General features: G+C 41.1%; 1 protein-coding gene across 1 annotated transcript in view; it reads right to left on the bottom strand.

The window, feature by feature from the left end:
- CSMD1 (CUB and Sushi multiple domains 1) overlaps positions 1-16909 on the bottom strand; it is a 1828277-nt gene that overhangs the window by 152844 nt on the left and 1658524 nt on the right. Inside the window, exon 41 of the mRNA XM_057537433.1 lies at positions 13053-13262. Coding sequence (XP_057393416.1) covers positions 13053-13262 — 210 coding nt within the window. The remainder of the gene's footprint in view (positions 1-13052; positions 13263-16909) is intronic.

The raw sequence follows: 16909 nt of genomic DNA on the forward strand, positions 1-16909 counted from the left end.
ATGAAGCAGCCTGTTCCTGAAAGCCAGACCTGGCAAATACCCACAGTGTATCGTTTCCCTCCTCACAATATTGCTGTTTGAGTTAAAGTTACCTTATAGACCTATGCCCAGAAAAAGTACAGAGACTCCCATGCTGCATTTCAACTATTAGCCAGTTTCCTCCTTTATTATAGTCTTTTCGACTGAAATCAGCCACTTGTTCTCATTCTTGTTTTGCTTGAAATACAATAAGTTCTGTTGGAGAAATGAGTCCTCTAATACATCAAATACAGCTGCTAATGATAAAACTTAAAAAGTAAAAACTATCAAAAACGGATTGCCAGTTTCCATGGGACAAAAATCAAATAAAACCATGTTCAACATCACCCTACCCTCCCTGAAAGATTCTGTTCATGCTCTAGCAGTGCCCCTAGGGTATCAATACAAGAACCAATTATCACAGTGCATCATGAAGGAGGTAACGGTGACAGAGATTCCTGATGAACGGTCCCATGAAACAGCATTTAGCACAGACTCACACACACATGCTCCACACGTTCATCACACACACTAATAATATGTCACACAACGCATTTCCCTACATGTGTTATGTGGTTTGTGGCATAATTTAAGACTGGCATTCAAGGTCTCTTTAGGGATTTATAAAGCCAGCCTATTTCTACCCATCATCTAAACTCTGTGAAAGGGATGGAGATAGAAATTTCAGGGTTGCCCTTCTAAGTCCAACAGCTCTATGTTACCCTTGATTAAAAGAAAAAGTGTTTTTTCTTTCTTTTCTTAATGGCACTAACACAGCTGTCCTGTATAGGAATTAAAGGACAAAAAAGAGAGAGAGAATGCCAGCCCAGGTAGGCAGGACTATAGTTTTTATTACCTATTCATTTATTGAGTAAGATAAAAATCATGTATTGAGTGTCTACTATGTTATAAATACTAGTTACAAATGGAAACTAGACAGAAATGGGTCCTGCTCTCATGAAACTTACATTCTATTTAGGGAAACAGACACAAATAAATCAGTACGTTGGTAATTACGTAAAACAACTGTAAGTTGTGTAAACTATTATTAAAGAAATAAGGACTAAAATAAAGGGAAAAGACCCCCCAGGATGAAGGTAAGTGAGGGTGATCAAAAACTGCTTCCTTGAACAATTAACACTGAAATTGAGATCTGAGTGGGGAGAAGATGCAAGTCAGGCAATGCCCAAGAAAGGGAGACTCTTCGGCAGAGGGAACGGGAGGGGCCCAAGGACAGAAGGAAGTCAGTTCTCTGAGATAAGGTGGGGAGTTCCAGGAGAAGAGCTCCGGAGGCCGTCCTCCCAGAGCCCCTGCCCCTGTTCATGGTCTACAGCTCTTACAAGGGGAGAACCTAGTAATGAAATGCGCCAAGCCACAGGAGAGGCATTAGAACATGTTAACAAATGGACAGAGACATGTTTTTAAAAGCCAGGACCCATTCTTTATCACATAAATCATATCTGCCAGGCAAAAGACATAATACAAACCCCACACTGCAGAGTTTTCTTAAGAATTTACAATCCCAATTAAACTTGTTTTCAATTGTGAATTATACACTAAGTATAAATAAATATCAGTGACACTATATTTAGGTCTTTGTTCTAAATCTCTTATTTAATGGAGTCCTTCACTATTTAAATATCAATATCAATATTCCCAAATTTTCAACTAAGTCATAAGTCACATTCTCTTTTTATAAAAAATGTCTTTCCCAAAGTTTGACTCATGGTCATACTTACACAGTGATACATGCATTGATCTACAGGACTATTAGGTGTCTGAATTAAAGTAACTAAAAAGAAGTAATAAAAATAATTCTTTAGTATGCGAAAAATAGATGAATTTTGGAAGGATTCCCATTGTGTGCTGTTTAGCACAGGTGCAGCAGATTTTGTATTACCTGCATTGTCTATGTCCATGTACCTCTGAATATCTGTGATGTGTCCATATACCTGGTTTCAGAGGTGGGAGTTTAATTAATGTGGCCTCTGGGCTTGAGAGTGAAGAAGCACTCAACCAAGTGTCAGAACCCTCATCTAAGCACAGTTTTGTTGTTCTGTACTCATCACTCATGGTCATTAATTCCCATAAACTCGCTTTAATAATATAACACATTTTAATTTGAGAAAAAAAAAACAACTAAGAGAGAAAAAGAAAAGACCACTTCACTGGAATTTGATAAGGAAGTCACTTCTAGCATAAAGAGAAGTAAAAATCACCATTTTCAAACAAATTCTGTTTCTACTGAAGGACATCAAGTCCTTCATATATTTCATATATTTTCATATATTTCCATATTTGACAACTCCTAAAGACTTTTTGAGGTGTTATCCAGTTGTTCTACAAGATCTGTTGTCAGATCTATCATTGAAAAGTTGAATTAGAAAGAGAATCATCAACCAACAGAGAAATAGGTTTCTGAAGCACGTACAAGAGCCTGGAGGTCGTTTATGTAAAATAGTAGAGGCCCTGGGATGTGCTGGAAGGGAGCCCAGGGACTTGAGCTGGACCTGGGTCTCCCATCTAATGGATCTGGGATGCTGACCAAACCACTTCCTCTCCAGAGGCTCATTTCTTCATTTATGAAAGGAGAACGAAGATACCTATCTTATTCACAAGAATTAAGAGATAATAAACGCAATGAACATGGTTTGTATATATCAGTTCAGCAAGGCTAAGTCTTGACTGTAAGAAACGTCTGGTTTCTATGATGAAATTCCCTCACTCCAGGCAGAGCTCTTGAGCCAGTTATCAGATGGGGGCAGACCAGGGGGAAGAAGCAACTTCTAATACGGGGAATGTGTGAAATACTTTAAGAAAACAGCCTCCTTACAGGAAGGAGAGACTGCAGTCTGCATCAAGGTCTACGCTGAATATGACCTCCAAGCCCTTTTCAAGTCCTTGGCTTCCTCTCAATGAAAAGATTAATCTGGTCACAGAAGTGGCTAAGGCTCATGTTGTAGTCAACGGAATTTCTCAAAGGCACACATACATAAGCTCACCAGTTTCCCAAAGTGGCTGTTATCATGACTAGGATAACACATCACCTCCCTTTATAACGAGGGGATAATCCTAGTTCTCATTTTTAAGATAGATTGTCCACCTAAATGTTCTGTGTTCCTTATGTGAACACCTTGATCCCAGAACCTACTGATGACATCCACCTACATTACTGTTAAGGCTGAAGCCAATCCCATGCCTTTCCCACTGCCCGAAGGCTCCCCTGCAGGACGGTTCACCAAATTGCTTATTCACAGTTGCAACTACAATTGTGTCTTGTGCTTCGACCAACCAAGGATTAAGTGCCCAGGAATCCTTTTACACAATAGCCTTTACGTGGTGGAAAAACTTTTATTTCGACGCAAAGGAATTGTTCGACTCACTAAGACTACAGACTCACACATCAGACTCAGAATCCCTTCACTGCATCAGGAGCTTGGGGAGGACTGACGAAGAAGCACACGGCACATCTCAACTGGGATGTGGACACCTGAAGGCGCCGTCACCTAGGAGACACATCTACTGACATACCCATCCAGGTGTGCCTTTGGTTCAGAGGAACAGCTCTCTTAAGGCAGAAAGTGGTTGAGATTGTCACTTTTACTTTCAGCAAACTCATAAAAGGAAAAGCAAATCCACACGACCTGCAGGGAGGAAATCGGACAACTTTTAAGATTTGGACCCTAGTCTCTAAGAGTCTAGTCCATGAACCACCATTGTAGGCACTTTTCCATCTTGAAAAAGGACACCCTGGAGGGGATGAGAATTGATACAACTATGTATTACCCACTGTTTTAAGCATTTTTATGTGAAATAGGCTTCTTTATAAAGAGCCTCATGTTGACAGCCTGATTCACTCATGCAGATGGTGGAAAAGGACAGAGGAAGCTCCCTGCCTTTATTCCTCAATGACGCAGAATATCACGTTAGAAGGAAAAAGAGCGACAGTCTTAGAGGCGTGTCAATTTCATGTATAAATTATGGTCGTATCTGTAAGGAACAGTGAGTGTGCTTACACAATCAGTGAGAATGAATTCTTCAGTTGCTCATTGCACATAAAGGCAGTTTAATTGCTTTTCCTCCTAAAGGGGAAAAAATTGGTATCCGCAAACTATAGCCTATTTCCTCATAGATTCAATTCACTAAAAATGCAATGGTTTTGTGATTGTATGCATGAATAAGCAGATTTAACATATCCTATTATGTTGGCTTTTTTTTTTTTTTTTCAAGGTGCATAGCACATATAGCAAAAGGAAAAAGATGTTTTTACCACCTATGGTTGAAGCACTTAAAATTATCTTTAAGTTTTTGGCATTCAACAATCATGCTTTATAGTGTACGAAAGATAAAGAAAGTAAGAGAGAGAAAGACAGATAAGGCAGGGAGGAGGAGAGGAGGAAGGAAGGAAAGAAGGAAGGAAGGAAGGATGGAAGGAAGAGAGGAAACAGGGAAAGAAGGAATGAAGGAAGATAAATATTCAGCTTCGCCAAATGTCAAGTCACAAAAAACAAAAGGAAAAGAAAGTCACCAAAAATCTTAATATGGCAACATTTCACGAATATTATGAAAAGAAAATCTCAGTACCAGTAAGCCCGTACTTATACTACAAGAATAAGATAACACACAGAATTTTCTCTTTCTTAGGAGAATCCTTTGTTTGGATCTGGGAAAATCACGATTATTCACATATATCAATCTCAAACGATATTTGTATCAAGTGTTTAAATTATAGGCGCTTGATGTGACGGCCAATGGAATCATGTAGTCATCTTTCTGATATCTATTACATTTTCTGACTGATATCTAATTACTTGATAAATATCTTCGTCCTATCTCCCATCTCCCAGTTTTTGACTTAGAAGTAGGGTACACGGACTCAATTTTATTTCACACAGTTCACCGTTCATTTCTCAAGTTCCGTGTAAGTCATTTAACTTCAAGACAGCTACATCTACTAGTAGCATTTTTGACCTTTATACGGTCATAAATAAATGAGAAGGCTTAGGAATACGCGGTACAACACAGACATCATTGAGAAGGGCAAGAATTATCTGCATGATTTATGCATCTTCTTATGAGTTATTAATCATAAGCTTAACTTATAAATCTCAGGTGGAACCTAGGAATTTTGATGTGACACACACACATCAGTTGTGTCACTTTGCCAACTTATAAATTTTATAAAATGACAAACTATCTAATTAAGTTTCATCCCTGTCAGGTAAGATACTCTGCAAGAAATCAGAATGCCTCATATTCGTGTTCTCCTTCTTTTTTACTTAATTTATTTTTATATCTCTCAATTATAGCAAATTAACTGCCTACATAAAAAATATATTACTTAGGGATTTTTCTTCTTAAAAATGTGGATACTTAAATGTAGAGTCAGGTGTCAAGTAAATAAAACATTTGCTCAACCAACCAGATGTCTGGCCTAGATGCAGACTCACAAATTCGAATGCCTACAGGCCAGGCAGACAGCGTGGGATCACAGCTTGCAGGCAACTACAGGAGATTTCTGAAGTCAGTGCCTCTACACCCTGGAAGGGCCATCACTCTGACACTTCAGGGGGAGGCTCCCACCTGTCAATGTGGCCAAAAGTCATTCCTGACATTGCAACAGGAAAAGGGAAAGTGGATCTATGGGTCTTTCACCAATTATGTGAAACCTAATTCTAAATATTGACAATTTAAAAAATATTAGTATTTTGCTAACCAATCACAGCGGCTTTATGATCTCTGGTCTAAATGATTCCTACACAGATTTTTTGTGGTGCTGTTGTTCCCTTCCTTCCTTCCTCTTTTTTTTTTTAACATTCTTTTTGGAGTGAACTAATTGGTAGCTTTTGGAGCTATGTAGACATGGCCTTAGTAACCCTATCTGGAAAATATCGAGAAAGAAAACAAAAAACACTTTTCTGAACTGTGGCGGTTTAAAGCTACATAAGATAAAATCTAGTTTCAAAACTACATGGCAAACAGTACTAGCATGGGAATCTGTATTTGACTTTTGTCAATAAAGAAAGAAAAGTTAAATTTTTCAATAAATATACTATTAAGAATATTCAAAATGGGGGAGACTTCTCAAAAGTTCTTAGGGTCAACTGAGATATACCACTTAATTGGCAGTTTATGATGTAAGAAAAATAATTATGCTATACTTTTCTGATTGACTCAAATACTAAGATAGTGTCAAACAGTGAAGACTACCATGTAATAACCAAGTTTAAAATGATGATCACGAACGAAATGCTCATATTTTAGCAGAATACACTTCAATAGGAATAGGGAAGGGGGGAGACACAAAATGTACAGAAACATGAAAGAGGAGCATGGGGTTCACAATAATACCATTCAAATTCTAAGTTGAGCTAAGAGCCAGATGAAGGTGACACAATGAAAGAAAGCTGTGTTGAAGTTGAGACCTGCATCTCTCCTGGGCCCTTCTCGTTGGGTTTGTTGCTTTCTCTCCTCTCCTCCCTCCCCCTCCAACAATCCATTCTCTGCATTGCAGGGACTTATCTTTTGCTAACATCCTTCAATGACTTTACATTGCACCTGGAAAAAACTATGAATGTGTTACCACCAACTCCCAAACAGTCTCCATCCTGTAAACCTCTCAGACCCTGTTCCTCTCAGCACTCCAGCTCTGTCCTCTCTGTTCTTTGAGAGGTGGGAGCTCCTCTCTCCACCCGGACACACTTCCCTGCTCTTTACACCCCCGGCTCCTTCCCGTTCTTCAAGTTTCAGCCTCAGGGAGAGGCTCCGCCACCCACCACCTCACCCTCATTATTTCCTCTGCAGTAGGTACTAAGCACACTGCCTCAGCCTGGGCACATGGTCCCCATCCATGCCTGGAACTTTAAAATTGCCTCTTAAACGTGTCTTTTTACCTCCAGTCTCCCTCTTTTTGCCAAACCCACTTCTTGCCTGCTTAACAGTCCACACTGTACGTGGAGACTAAGCTTTTAAAAATGAAAATATGATTAATGCAATTTTCACTGCTATATACTGAGTGTTTGTGTCCCCAGATTTGTATGTTGAATCCTAACTCCCAATGTGATGGTTTTGGAAGTGGTGCCTTTGGGAGGTGATAGGTCATGAGGGTGCAGCCCCATAAATGGGGTTAGTGCTCTTATAACGCAGGCCCCACAGAGCTCCCTCACCCTTTCTGCCAAGTGATGACAGAGTGAGAAGACACTGTCTAGGAACCAGGAAGCGTGTCTTTGCCAGCACCTTGATCTTGGATTCACAGCCTCCAGAACTGTGAGCAACACGTATCTGCTGTTTAAAAGCCACTCAGGCTATGCTACTCTGTTAAAGCAGCCTGAATGGACTAAGACAGCCACTTTTAAACCTTCAACAGCTTATTACCCACCAGCTTTCCTAAGAGTTTTAATATGAACTCCTTTAGCATTCTGGTGAAGTCCACTAACCTCAAACTAATATTTTAAATGCATAAACAAATACATCAGATTACAAAGGAAAAATCGGAAAGAAAAATTTGATGAAAGCCAGACTTGTGGTATAGTACTGGATGTGTTGTTATTTCACTAAATGGCAGGTGGCAAGTCTAATAACTAATGTCACTTCACAATATTGTATAGTAGTATTTTGAGATATCTGCAATGATTGTAATAAAACATGGAATTATCTGTGATTTGGTGACAAAGCACAGGTAACGCTAATACTACATTCGCATCATTAGAGGTTAAGAGGAAAATATTAAAATCGTATTTTTACATTTATATAGAGATATTATGTATATTAATATTATATATAAATTATAATATCTGTATCTCATGGGGTAGATATTTACCATTCAAGTCATGGATCCCTTGAATTCTAGAACCATGGGCCTAGAGAATAAAATTCAACTTCTCAATGTGGGATGCAAATTATTTCACAATTGAATGTCACACCACATGGGCTCATCTACAAACGCGCCCTTCGCCTCTGACCTGGCCAGGCTTCATCCAGACCCTGCTGCTGTTCTCTCTTTTCTTAGAGCGTTTATTTTAGAAAACTTGTCACTGTGTATTTTCCCTCTGTCCCTTCGAGATGTATGTAAATCTTCATAAAAGACTCTTGTCAGTTTTAGAGCCCAGGTGTGTCTTTCTCAAGGACCTGGGGACCGTCCCTCTGAAGTGTGACATCAGGGGTGATAAGTGCCCCCACTCTGCAGTTGCCCTGGAGGACAGGAGCCGAGCTTCAGTGGCTCTAAGCCGTGTAACTACATCTTGCCTGGCAGCTGACTGAAGGGTTATGGGATTCAGGCAAACCTAGAGGGCCAAGGCCCCACACCCCAGCTCTTAAAAAGTCTCCAGCCCTTAGCTTGTATTCATTTTAAAACCTACATTTGGAATAAACACCTTAAGGAACATTTATATATATAAGCAACACCCTTCGGAAGGACAGACTGTAACCCTGCATAAAGTCAGACTCAGGTGCAAAGAAATCCAGTCTTCAATCTCACCATCTCTGCAAACTCCTTGTGCCTCTTCTCAGGAATTCAGGCCCAAACCACCTTTTGCCCTTAATGTTCTGATGGTGCAGCCATGTGCCAGGATCTACTCTGGCCAGGTCTGAGTGGTCAAGAGACAGGCACTACAAATTGTTGATATTTGTGATTTCACACATATGACAGGGATACTAGCATAATTTAATTTGAGATTTATTTGAGTGTTGTTTCTTATTATTTTTTTTTTTTTGATGGTCGCCTAATCATGTGAAAGGTGCATCTGTAAACTTACAAATTGGATTTTAAATCACCACTGGCAACTCTGATGGATGGAAACTAAGAGGGAGAGGCCCAGAGAAGAACACTGCTATGATCCTCACAAAAGCTTCTTTTTTAATTTAAAGAAAGATGAATCTATATCTAGACAGATGAAGGGGACCAGAATTTGCCACTCCAAAATATGTCTTTGGCATGAGGATTATTTCGAGCTGGTTATTATTATTTTTTTAAGTTATTTTTTGGCTGCGTTGGGTCTTGGTTGCTGCACGGGCTTTCTCTAGCTGCATTGAGCGGAGGCTACTCTTCGTTGCGGTGCGTGTGCTTCTCATTGCGGTGGCTTCTCTTGTTGCAGAGCACGGGCTCTAGGCGCACTGGCTTCAGTAGTTGTGGCACACGGGCTCAGTAGTTGTGGCTCGTGGGCTCTAGAGTGCAGGGTCAGTAGTTGTGGCACACGGGCTTAGTTGCTCCGCGGCATGTGGGATCTTCCCGAACCAGGGATGGAACCCGTGTCCCCTGCATTGGCAGGCGGATTCTTAACCACTGTGCCACCAGGGAAGTCTCTGGTTATTTTTAAGAAACTGCAGAAATGGGGGAATCTCTGAAAACAGAGTAGAGGTAACCTGTTTATAAGAGACATTTATGAATACATTTATGAGGGAACACTCCCTTTGTAAGGGTGTCCTTTCTCTGTTCCAGGAAGAGAAAGATGGCTAAACCTCTAGAAACTTATCAATGGAGAAGAAAAAAAGGCCTCAATCTGCACAGCAACTGTAAGCCTGTCTCCTCTGCTTTCCTGCCCACCTCCCCTGACTTCCCCCAGCTTCTGCCTCTTCAGCTGGGGTGGTGTTTAAGGTGGTGGCTTGGGCTATGCTGGGGAGTTAATCAGGTTCCCTGGGAATCTCCCCTGTATGCAGCAGGCATGCATGTTATTAACTTCTGATTTTCCACTGTTAATCTGCCTTTTTTTACAGGGGGTCTCAGCCAAGAACCTAGAAAAGCAGGGTCCCCTACACAAACATTTGTAGGAAAGGTAAAAATCTCAGTTCAGCATATGAATTTTCCTCAGTCCTTAAGAATGCATGACTTTGCATCTTCTCTACCACCACCACTCCGAGTTCAGTTTTCTTTCTGGGTTCTCAGTGTTCTGTTTGGGTTCTTTCGCACATTTCATATGTTCCTTTTTGACTCTGGATAGAGAGTCAAGTGGAGTCACGTGCACAGGAGCAGTTTATTTATCAGTAAACCTGTGTTAGCGTCAAGGCCCGGGTCGGAGCTCACGGATGGGATTCCTTTAACTAGTAAGGCTTCAGAATCTGAGCCCTCAGACCCTGCTCTGTCCTCTTCCCAATGACAATGTGAAAGTTCACCTGAGCTCAGGAATCCTAGAGAAAAGTTGAGGTGAGGAAACCCACCCCCTTCCCTAACGCCTCTGTGTTTCAGGAAATGACTTAGTGCAAAGAACCACCTCCCCCAGGACTGAGATAAGAGTCAAGGTGCCCTTTGGTTACCTGTGACCGGACCTGACAAAATCCTCCAAATTCCCATGCTTTCCCTTTAAAAGGTTAGCTGAACTGTTTGGTCCTCAGTGGCCAACTGGAACAAAACTCTTGTAAGCCAAACTTCAGTTACGCTTTTCTTCCCCCTCAGGCCCCTAAACGTTGGCCGACCCTCAGCCTGGGCCACAGACTGGGTGGCCTCAGGGAAAGACCTGCTTTCACCCACATCCCCTCATGCCCCGCCTGGTCACCGCAGTCCCTACCCCGCCTCTTCGAGCTTTGTTTACTGCTCTCCAGGAGGGAAAAGCCTCTTCCTAACCCTTGAGATGCTTGCTGATCTTATGGCTGGAGCCTTGTTCTCTCTATGGCAATAGACCTCTTCCCCTCTTGCAATAAATAATCCTTAAAATCCAATAAAAGTCTCTTCTTACTAAATCTGAATTTGTTTTGCATTTGACACCAGTTATAGGAGCCTTTGGTGCTTCAGCCTCAGGGGGGAGAGAAGCCTCTCTGAGCAGCAGTGGAGAATCAGTCATTTTAAGTTGGGACAGGGAGGGGAGAGCTGGCGGGAGGGGGCAGTTCACACACAAAGGTACCAGGAAGGACAGGGTCCCAGAGGAGAATGTACCCACCGGCCGGGGCTTTCTGGCTGAAACAGGGTAGGGCTGGAGGCTGTAGGAGGGATGCAGTGGGAGCACAGGCAGAAGGAAGGGTCCGTGACGGTCTGCAGAATGAGAGGCAATGGTAGCTGCCACAGGCTCAGTGCCCAGATGCTGAGACAGAGACCGATGGATGGACCCGTGGTCCCTCACTTGTGTGGGAGACGGCTGTTCACTCCATCAGGCCTGCTGAGTCCTTGTGTAGGTACTGGAAAGAGCTACATCCGTGTTTGCTCAATAAAACTTGGGGTATTTTGAGAACAAGCAGATGCAGGGGAAAACTCTAAAAACAGGGCACAGGGTCCCCTTTTGTAGAGGAAATGTACATTTACGAAGAAAATGTACATTTGCAGAGCTTTCTCTCCTCGTTAAATCAGCACAACAAGCCTGACTCAGCAACCCTTGTGAACCACACATTTCCTGCTTTTCTCCCCATTGCCACCTCCCCTTCCTAGAAGCCCCAAACCCTTCTCCTTTGTTTTAGCCTCAGATGGTACCTAAACCCGAGTTCTAACCACTCCTTTGAGTGACTCACGTCTGGGTTCTCCCAGGTGTCTGTGTGTCCGAGTGACGGGCATGTTAATGAACTTGTGCTTGTTCTCCTCTTGCTAATCTGTCTCTGGCTGGTCCCATCACCCCCACTGGAGAATCTCAGATGACACGAAGAACTGCCGACATGGCCGATCGTGTCACTAGGGGGGTGTTAAAGGCAGATGCCTGCGTGTGGGCAGGAGAAGTGAGGAAGAGGAGGAGACGCTGGGAGAGCTGGGGTAGACCATTCCTCCCAGAGGTTTCTTACAAAGTGGGAGCTGAAGGAAGATGCGGGTCATTAAAATTAAGTATAAACAGGGGTGCGTGTGAGGGAGAGAGGAATTTGAGTATATTTGAAACACTAATGAGAAAGATCTGGTAGAGAAGTAGCAGCTGGAAATGCAATAAAGGGAAGATGATTCCTGCCTTGACAGCCCTGACACAGTAGAAAGAAACATTCTAGAGCCTAGAGCCCGGGAGGGGTTGCCTGGAAGCAGGCGGAACATTCTCTCGTCTCCAAACGGAGGACGAGCAGGGTTGCAGGCAGACCTCCGCGCTGGCCTGGGGGAAGCTGTCTCCCTTCCGCTGTTCTGTGTGTGTGTGTAAGCCTCTCCAGGAGGAAGTGACACCCTTGGCTAAGATGGAGGGGGATCGAGGTGAGACGGAATGAAAGACGCAGACGGACCTAGAGAAATCCTGGCAAGGTCTCCTGTTGCATTCCTCAACCTGTACCACCCTCTCTTTTTTCTCCTACCTGGATTCCTATTTTAAGAGACCCAAATTCTAGAAACATAAATTTATATTTTAAGTAACAACTGAAGTAACAAGGTCTAAGAGTTCAACACAAAATGCCACCCTCTTTCAGTAATAAAATATTAAATCTCTATTTTTCCAGGGTAGCCTATGAAATTAAAGAAATCAAGTGATTTTGCTGTGTTAAAAAAAGACTCCACTTTTGACATTTTCAACTTCATTTGAATTAACAACATTCAAGAAAAGGCCAGCTAAATTACTGTGTTTGAAATGAAAACTTTGAACTTTTTCACATGTCAAAAATGCTTTGATAATGGTAGATTCAAACTTTTGTTAGAGATCTCATATTTTGATGGTTTAAAAACACGTAAGGTTCATTCTCATTTTTTTTTCTGGCATAATTTGAACATGACTTGAATAGTACATAGAACCATTACTCTGAGCTGAGACAAGGCTTAAGGGCACGAGAGACACGGTCAGACCCACTTCCACTGTGAACGGACTCCCTGCACCATAGTCCTGATGGGAAATACCTACATGTGGCCAAGAGGACATGGTGACAGGTGAGAAGGCTACCTGATGATGGGGCCAAGGGGCTTGAAGGTGGTGATGGTGGCCGCTGGGGGGAGAGACAAGGGACTTCAGGTGAAGCAGTGACAGTGCATGGCTGACCCTGTTCCTTGTGTCTGTGTCCTGACTTGTGTGTACAACAGGCAAGACTCCACTCCACTCCCAATCAGAAAACTGCGCCCAACTAGAAATGACTCCAGCTGTACAAGCCTTTAACCGGCTAGGGAGGTTTACCCTTACAATTTACCTGTAAGAAGCATCCCTAGATGTGTTTTGACTCCTTACCTTGGTAAGTGAGTTTAAACCCTGGCCGGTTCTGCGAGTGGTCGCTGTAAAAGTGGATGAGCGTTTCATGAGTTGTGCTCAGCAAGGGCGCAGGCAGGTCGGGGCCACTGAACTGCCCCATCATCGGGCTGGTGTGGAAAGGTCCGTTTTGAATTTCAAGGTAGTCATGATTAGCTTCGGTAGAAAAATTCAGAAATTGAATATGTGCACCTATGAAAAAATATGCAAAATCGGTGGAAGTTAATATCAAATTTTATGATAATGTTTACCAATAGGGATTAAAATTGTATCAGTTTCCCCAAACAGCATCTCTCTAGGAGGCCAAGTGGAGCACACACTTCATGAATTACAATGATCCGTGGTTCAATTTCACCTCAGCTACCTACTAGCTGTGTGACCTTTGTCCATGTAGTAAATGCCCCTAAGTCAGCTTATTTGTAAAATATGGGTGTTACCAGCATTGCATCACAGAGATATGCAGGTATAATTCTTAGAATGGTGACTTATATCCATACATATGGCAGTGATTTTGTCCAGCTGCTATCATAATCATTACAACCAGAAACACAAGGTTGTAATCGTATGTCAAATCATCCTTAATTTGTGGCTTTATCAAGGAAGAAGCCAATACAGATCTAACAAAATGCAACAATCTTTAAAAGTGGCTTTTAAAGGGAAGGGCATACCACTGCACAAGAAATTTCTTAGTTTGGTAAGTGATTGTTTCAACTGTGTAGTGCCTGCAAAACAAATTACTGATGTTTGCAAGAAACTCACTCGGATCAACCCCACTCTAGCTCTCACAATTCAATCTAACAGCCTGGCACAGGGCAAGACACCAAGACTGTTTGAAGGACCCATATTGCTAGCATCATACTGATCTGTGTCTCAGATAAGCTACAGTGATAACTTAGAAGACAATCAAAATCAAAATAATTTAGTTATTTGCTATGGCATTGTGGTATTTTTGAAAATTTAATTGACTACTGTGTCTGAAATATTTTAATTCACTTTCAAGTTTATTTAGAATGCCAAAGACATTAGCTTTTGCATAAATCCAGGCAATTAAGTTAGATCTGTAAAGCCTAAACTGAGAATACCAACAGCTATCGTAGATCATTCTCTCAACATATGAGGAAAGCTTTACTTTGTGTTATGCTTCTCCTGTTGATAGATAAAAAGAGCTTTATTTTTTTCCTTTTCATCTAATATATTTGACATGTTTCCTAGGTTTTAGGATATTAAAATTATCATATTAAAGATCATGTTAACATAGATTACCCTACTTAAGTGTAAATACCTAGAGAATTTAAAGCAACATATCTACTTAGTATTGATGGAAAACGCAGGTATCAAAAGCCTGAATTCAGTAAAATAAAAAAAGAAGAAAAGCTCATGCAAAGAGTAGTAGGGAAGAACAACCTAAAGGTACTCAATAAAATTTAAAATCATCCAAGAAACACAATTTTACCAATTATGAAGAAAACCTTGTGAGGAGGAACAAAAGAGTAAATAATGGCCTTTCTGGTTGGGCAGAGTGTAAGGCCACCTATCACGCTTGGGGTTCAGTTTATCAGGTAATCACTGTTATGACCATCATTTCACAGGTGAGCAAACTAAGGCTCAGAAAGGCTGGGTGTTATGTCCCATGTACCACAGGGAGAGGCAGAGTTGGATGGACACCAGCTCCAATTGACAGAGCCCTCACGTTCTCCGGTTTAGCATGAAAACGTGCTAGTCAAAAGCTAATGATATCACCATGTTAAAAATATTACAGTTTTTTTGGAGAAAATAATTTTGTGTTAAAATTGTTCAACCTAGTTTGATAGAGAAGATTGGAAGAAGTAGAATGTGGAATACTTCACGAAGAGACCGAGAGAGTGAAAAGCAGGAGAAAGACTTACAGTGAGACATCTTTAACAAGACAACCAAACTTTGGAATCCTTTTTGGAAGGAGTAATTCAATTTGTAACATATGGTCCAAACATATGTACTGGCGGCACATGAGCAGCCAGAGAAGGAACAGCCCAGCCTGTGGCCGTCCTGCCCATTCTAATACTAGGCACAACAGGCGACCAACATGGAAAAAACCTATAAATTTAAAACATTTCTGCAAATATTAAAAAGTGTTGAAGAGACATCAGTGAGCTATTTCATTTTCTCCTAAATCCCAGTAAATACGTTTGGTCAAAAGAAATTTGGAAGCAAGAAAAGAAGAAAGAGAGAGAGAAGGATTGAGAGAGATAAAGATAGAGAAAAAGAAAGAGAGAGAGACAGGGAGAAAGCAAAGAAGGAAGGAAAGCAGGCAGGAAGGAGAGCAGGCAGGGCTAGTGGTCCCCAGCCCTTCAATTCTGACCTGTCTCCTGTGACAGTTGAACCTCTTCCTAAGTCACGCATCAGTATCTGATCTATTCCCTCACCCACTGCTGAATTAAATACAGTTCTCTTTTGTGGCCTGGTCCACAAATCTGATAACAAAAAGAGGTTTTTTAGCTAATTAATAAACTATACTAATGGATTTCTTTTTTTTTGGTGACTACATCAAGGCCACGGAACCCCTGTGGTCTACAGAGTTTCATAAATACCCGTCACATTCTTCACCAGGAGGAAGAGCACAGAAGCTGACACAATAACAATCAAAAACGAATGTTGAATTACTGACATTTCTATTTATGTCCTAAAAGTACCAGATAGGATGTGAAACTAGGGCAAGATTAGAACACTTAAAAAACGTATTCTCTTTTTAGGTATAAAATCAAATAGCAGGGAAATGGCTTAAAATAGGCTCATTTCAGATAAGCATATGCAGAGTCAGATGTATTCATCCAGAGACGCATTTTGAAATTCACAGAATGACCCAGTCAAGAAAGAAATGAGAGACAGCAAGCAGATCAAGGGGCAAAAAAAAGGAAAGCTGGCCAATATCTCCAAAGCAAAGGAAATAGCGACCATGGTCTTTTACTGATTTGGAATTAAACTTGAAATGGAAATGGAATTATGACAATTATAATTTTAGGAAAAAAATTAGCATATTAAGCAGGATAAAGTATCCAGCCACATATCAAACTACCTAATACATATCAGGAAATAGAACCAAGCCCAGCTCTAATCTGGTTTAGAATGGAATTTTTAGCTATCTAATTTTCAGCAAATTGTGTCCAGTTTGACATCATGAAGCCAAAATGAAGGGATTAAAATAAGTGTAACCTAGTTATTCTTTTATTATCTCACAGAATACCAAAAATGTGTCATTGCAACAAGAAAACCAGTCTGAATGCCCATCTTGGGTGGAATTTACACCGATTGTCATTACACTGAAAATTAAGTGACAGTAAAAGGCACCTGCAGAAAAAATTTTGACTTTGGATTTTGACAGAAATTTGAATAGTAACCTGACCATGGCTTCAGAGTTAAACTCTCGTCTCTTAGTTGATAGAACCTGTGAATAGTAAAGTGCTCTATTTTATATCTCTGTGCATAATAAACACATAGCAAAAGAGTTAATAGTTTTAGAATTCAGTGGATAGTCTAAGGAGTCTTTTACATCCTCCTTACACTTCTAGATGGTTTAAAGGCATGGCCAATTTGGACCTCATGGTGTGCGGTGTAAGTGCAGTGGGTTTTAAATATAAAAAGCAATTATACTCCAATAAAGATGTTAAAAAAAAAAGGAATGGAAAAGTAGAAAAACTTGATTTCATTTCTGTTAACTATGCCTTTAGAAATTTTCAAGAAAATAGAGACACAAGTTCTGTGGTGATTGAGCTCATGCCAAAGCCACACAAAACAGCAACCCAAATTTGTGGAAAGGAAAGAAAACAACATAGAAATCATTAGAGCATTTGGCTTAGAAACTA

This window comes from Balaenoptera acutorostrata, chromosome 21 (genome assembly GCF_949987535.1).
Source record: "Balaenoptera acutorostrata chromosome 21, mBalAcu1.1, whole genome shotgun sequence".
Classification (NCBI taxonomy): domain Eukaryota; kingdom Metazoa; phylum Chordata; class Mammalia; order Artiodactyla; family Balaenopteridae; genus Balaenoptera; species Balaenoptera acutorostrata.